This window comes from Telopea speciosissima, chromosome 1 (assembly GCF_018873765.1).
Source record: "Telopea speciosissima isolate NSW1024214 ecotype Mountain lineage chromosome 1, Tspe_v1, whole genome shotgun sequence".
Classification (NCBI taxonomy): Eukaryota; Viridiplantae; Streptophyta; class Magnoliopsida; order Proteales; family Proteaceae; genus Telopea; species Telopea speciosissima.
Window position 1 is genome coordinate 69,691,048 of NC_057916.1, and position 5,375 is coordinate 69,696,422.

Below are 5,375 nucleotides of genomic sequence, written 5' to 3' on the forward strand. Positions count from 1 at the left end.
CATGAGGAAAAATAATTAAGGTAAAATCATAAATAGCATCACATTCATTTTCGAAGCAATCATATTTTACCTTTAAACCATTTATTAAACCATTATCCAAGGAGCCTATTTTTAATCAGAAAATTTTGTTGTAATCAAGCTTGGTGAAAAAAAACAAATAGTGTAACCTTATTTTTAGTCTTTTTAGTATAACAAAAAACACTTTCAAATTATTTTGAAAACCATTTTTATCCCTACATAAAGTAATTTTCTGAAAACATAAATCGAAATTGGAGATGCAAATTTATTTTCAATACACAACGGAAATAACAGAAATAATGGGAGATTCACTCACATCCATTTGATTTGTTCATGGTTATCTCCAACTCGATGCTAGTGTGCCCAATACGTTGGGTTCTAGAGGATCTCTAGCTTCTTTTGATATATTTTGATAGCAACCAAAACTTCTTTTAAATCTTTTAGGTGATAGAGATTGATGGAGTTTCTATTACTTATCGCGCAGCAAGGATCACTCAATTACAGCCTATGTAATTATATCCCACTAATCTGTGAACCCCTCCAATGAAAAAAAGTGAGTTATGATTTTATAACAATTTAGGTCACATCAACTAACACTTAATGAAATTGAAATACACTTATTTAAGTCTTAAATTGTCTTTTTTGAATAGGATCACGTAATGATTTTAAATTATAATTTGAAAGAGAAAGTTTATCTTCACTAGTGGAGTAGAATTTATCCACTCATCTAGGATCGTTATTACTCTGTCTTCCGGTATACTTAAATTCAAAAATTCTACAATTTTAGTAAACAACCAATTATTGAGTCTACAAGTTGGAAAAAGAAAAACTGAGTCAAAAAGTAAAAAGAAAAATAAAATAATTAGTACTTAAATGGTAGTCAAAAATGTAATAATCGATTAATTAAAGGTGGGCATGGGCATAATTGTAATTTAGGGGCTAATCTTTGAAAAATTTAGAGAGTTAGGGAGAGACAGAGAAGGAGAAAAGGGAAACAGGGGCAGTGGTTCACCCACCACTAAGTCATCATTCGATCAAAGTCAGAATCTCTCTGTGAAAAAACCCACACGGAAGAATCTTCCAAGCTTCGATCAATATTTCGTGTGTATCGCTCTTACCTCTCTTCTTCCACCCCCTTCCCCAAGTCCCAACCCTAAAAATCATTTCTTTAATTCATAAAATTCCTTTATCATAAAGCTTTCGCTTCATGTCTGCTTCTTTAATCATCTCAACCAGGAACAGAGGAGAGGAGAGGAGAGGAGAGGAAAAAAAAACGAACCCATGTTTCCTTTTTTCAGTTATTCTCTCTCTGTTTCCCTTTTCCCTTCCTTCTTCTTCACCTTCTTCTCCTTCTCTCTCCTCCTCCTCTCCCACCCCTGTTTTCCCGCCAGACCCTCACCGGAATCGTTAACCGACAAATCAACCGTTTTAACTGCCGATAACATCGACGCCACATGGCATCAATTCGAGAAGTTCCTCGACGCTTCAAATGGCAGCCACGTCACCGGGTTATCGGAACTGAAGAAGTACTTTAACAGGTTTGGTTATCTCACCGTACTCGATACAAACCTCACCGACACGTTCGACGACCGGCTTGAATCGGCGGTGATCCGATACCAATCGAAACTTGGCCTTCCCGTTACCGGTAAAATCGACTTGGATACCCTTTCGGAGATCATGTTGCCTAGGTGTGGCATGAGTGATACACACGTGTTACACACGACTCGGCACTTCGCGTACTTTCCCGGTGAGCCGAGATGGAATCGTCCGAATCCGATGAGTCTTAGTTACGCGTTCTCGCCGGATCATATGATACCATACTTGGCCACGTCGGATATGCGAGCAGTCTTTCAAAGGGCTTTTACACGGTGGGCTGCTGTTATACCGGTGAGTTTCTATGAGACGGCAGATTACGGGTCTGCTGATATCAAGATTGGATTTTACAGTGGAGATCATGGAGATGGACAGCCGTTCGATGGAGTTCTTGGTGTGCTCGCACACGCCTTCTCGCCTGATAGCGGGAGGTTTCACTTAGATGCAGCGGAGAGGTGGGCGGTTGATTTTGGAATGGAGAAATCAAAGGTAGCCGTTGATTTGGAATCTGTTGCGACACATGAGATTGGACACGTGTTAGGATTGGGCCATTCGTCAGTTAAAGAAGCGATTATGTATCCTAGTTTGATTCCAAGAACTAAGAAAGTGGATTTGAAGATTGATGACGTGGAGGGAGTACAGGCCTTGTATGGGTCAAACCCGAATTTCAGGTTCAGTTCGTTGCTGGCTTCTGATACTTCAACAAATCATGCCGTTGGTTCAAGAATCCGGACCCCAAAGTGGCTCAGTGCTCTCATATTCTTGATATTGTGTTTCTGTATATAATTTCTTATATTTTTTTATTTTTTTTCTTCTTATTTTTTATACTACCACACTTCCAAAGGAAGTATTTAACATTATAAGATATAGGGAAGAAGAAATTCTTTAATCATAGCTTCTTTTGTCATAAATGAAATGATTCACTGATGCCAATTTAAGTTTGAAAAGAGAAGTCAGCCCCTACTATGAATTGATAAGGGAATGAGGTCATACGAAAAAAAATCTTGTGTCGAGCTCTCAGATTTGAATTGTAAAGTACTGCAAGATGAAGAAATTGCAGAGGATTTTAATGCTAAGATACATATCAGCTGTGGATTAAAATCGTCTGCAATTCATAATTTAGCGGAGCACTGGCAGAGCGTCCTTCAGTGATCGACACCGAATCCAACGCCTCTAATCGTTTCCTTAACTGTCACCCCATATTACCCACTAGTAGACTCGATTTGAGGAATTAACTGCCCCAGCTAAAAAGAAATGGGTATCGTCGCCCGAAATCAGGATTTAAAACAAAAAAAATAATAAAAAAAATTCCTCCCTCTTTCTTCTTTTTCTCTCTCAAAATCTTAGGCATTCGGTTATTTCCTTCCTCTCTGCTCTCTTTTTTTGCCAAGTGTCGATCACTGAAGGGTGCTCTACCAATACTCCGTCAGATTATGAATTGCAGACGATTTTAATTCATCAGCTGTTAGATCACTGTCGTACCCATTGTTTTGATGAGCGCAGGATACACATTATCAGTTTGCTTTGACCAAGTAAACAAATAAAGCCATCAAAAATCATAAATTTTTTGGTTTTTTTATGGGATGAAATCAAAAGTCCAATTTGAAGTCTTCTGAGAGTTGATCAAAATGGGCGGCTTGATATGGAAGGGTTGACTTGGACGGACGAGATCAGACGTTAGCGTGTGGAATACTTCATATGAAGCAGGGGAGGAGACGAAAGGCGAAGATATATAACGTTGAGAGAACAGAATATCGGAACAGGAAAACAGTTAGATAGTTAGAGTTGAGGTGGGTAGTTAAGTAAAAAGCAAGCTAAAGATCTGTAACTGTAACTGTTTTGTATCTTGTGGTGTGGGGTTAGTTGGTGGTTGCGTGAAAGGATTTCTTTTATTATGGATTGTGTTTGAGAATAGAGAATTTGTGGGGTTTTCCTATAGCTGCCTTTTGAAGTGAAATTATGGGGTGATGCATGCCTTTTCCTTTTTCCTTCCTTCACTGTTGAGGAAAATCATGTCCAAGTTGATTTCTTTCTATCCGTTCGTCATCATTTTTTGTAATCGACCCTTGATTAAGCATCGGATGGTGAATCAATAGTTGGGGTTGAGGGGAGGGGAGGGGAGGAGAGGGGGGGGCGCTCATTGTGTTAGTTTTTGGTTGATCAATTTTGTTGTTTTTTGTTTTTCTTTCTTCTTTTCTTTTTGTTGATGAACATAACATAATTGAGCTATTATGGTTGAGGTAGGGTCCCATTAGGTTAGTTTAGTTGATCAATTACGTTAATTTGTATAATTTCTATTGTTGTTTTTGTACTAGGTGAATAAAGGTTAAGTGTTTGTTACATTTATGATTCATCATAAACTTGATATATGGAATATACCTAGAGCACAATAATGCCTTACTGTCTCTTCATCAATTAACACTGATAATGTTATCTTATTATGCTCGTCGTGTCCGACATATAATTTTGTACTCTTTGACCAGAACATTATAGACAAATTTTTTTTCTCCTTTTCTTTAAAGGTATAATTCAAGACTGATTAGGTACTTTATGGCAATTCAAACTCAAAGTTCTAAAAAGAAAAACACTAATTTCATCCATAGTTACCTCTACTCTCTCCTATTTACATTATGGGTGTTAAGGAATATGTTTGTAATATTCTAAATGCAAAAGGTTGTGTGCACAATCATGCATGGTGGACGGCCATGCACGTATATAGCTGTCAGATGGAGTTGAGGGGGGCGCGCGCACCGCAGACCATTATCCCCATCCAACGACTTTGTGCACTGTCATGCACCATGCATGACCGTGCACAAAACCCTTCCCCATACTCTAATATTTTTGTTTATATCCTTACATACTTGTATATTTGTATTACACTTGTACTGTACATGTATTGGGTGCTATACTCTATGTAATGCCTCTCTTGACCTATAGGTATAGGTCCTCTATTGTACATACACACAGAAATGCAATACACAGTCTTACTCCAATACTTCTCTATCAATGGGACTGGGACAATATTACTAGATGGCTCAACTTGTCATAGGCTTTGTTAAGGAATTTATTGTAATGTCCTAATATCTTTGTATTAGAGGGTGGACCTTGATGCAATGGTAAGGTTGCTCCATTGTGATTGAACGGTTATGGGTTTGAGTCTTTGGAAATAGCCTCTTCGCAAAGCGGGGATAAGGCTACGTATATTATGACCCTCCCCAGACCCCACAGTGACGGGAGCCTCATGCACTGCGTTACTGGCCATTTTGGTTTAAATGGGCTTAATCAAAGAGTGTTTATTATAGGCACACCTCAACCCATGCTAGAACCCATACCTATTTTGTAAGTAGATATTTTGACGATTAAATATTTTTCTGTGGCCCAAAACCCAGTCCATTCTAGAACCCATACCTTAATCCTAGCCGTAATCCATTAAGGCCGGCCCATACCCTAAATCCATTAACCAATAATAGATAATATAATGGCTGGTATCCAATAGGGGAGTACGCCTGGGTATCTACCTAGGGGGCAAAGGTGTCATCTCATGGTGCCCTGTGAGAGGGCATAGGAAACACCACAAAGTAGAGATATTTTTCCCTTTTTGTTATTATTTTGAGCTATAATGTTTTGTAGTGGGCATTTTATGTATTGGAATTTTTTTACCTTCTCCAAATAATGGAATTTCTTACTTGTACCTAACAGTGTCAAATTGAAACCGGAATAAAAAATTGAAACTGAAAACAAACCAAATCGAATAAAATTTGATT

The 5,375-nt window shown here is 38.2% G+C and overlaps 1 protein-coding gene across 1 annotated transcript; it reads left to right on the forward strand.

Annotated features, from left to right (window-relative positions):
• The first annotated feature begins 1,289 nt into the window (after window positions 1-1,289).
• On the forward strand, window positions 1,290-2,503 carry LOC122643075 (metalloendoproteinase 4-MMP-like). Its single transcript, XM_043836711.1, has one exon. The coding sequence runs from the start codon at window positions 1,300-1,302 to the stop codon at window positions 2,395-2,397; it is 1,098 nt and encodes a 365-aa protein (XP_043692646.1). The 5' UTR covers window positions 1,290-1,299; the 3' UTR covers window positions 2,398-2,503.
• Window positions 2,504-5,375: the final 2,872 nt, after the last annotated feature.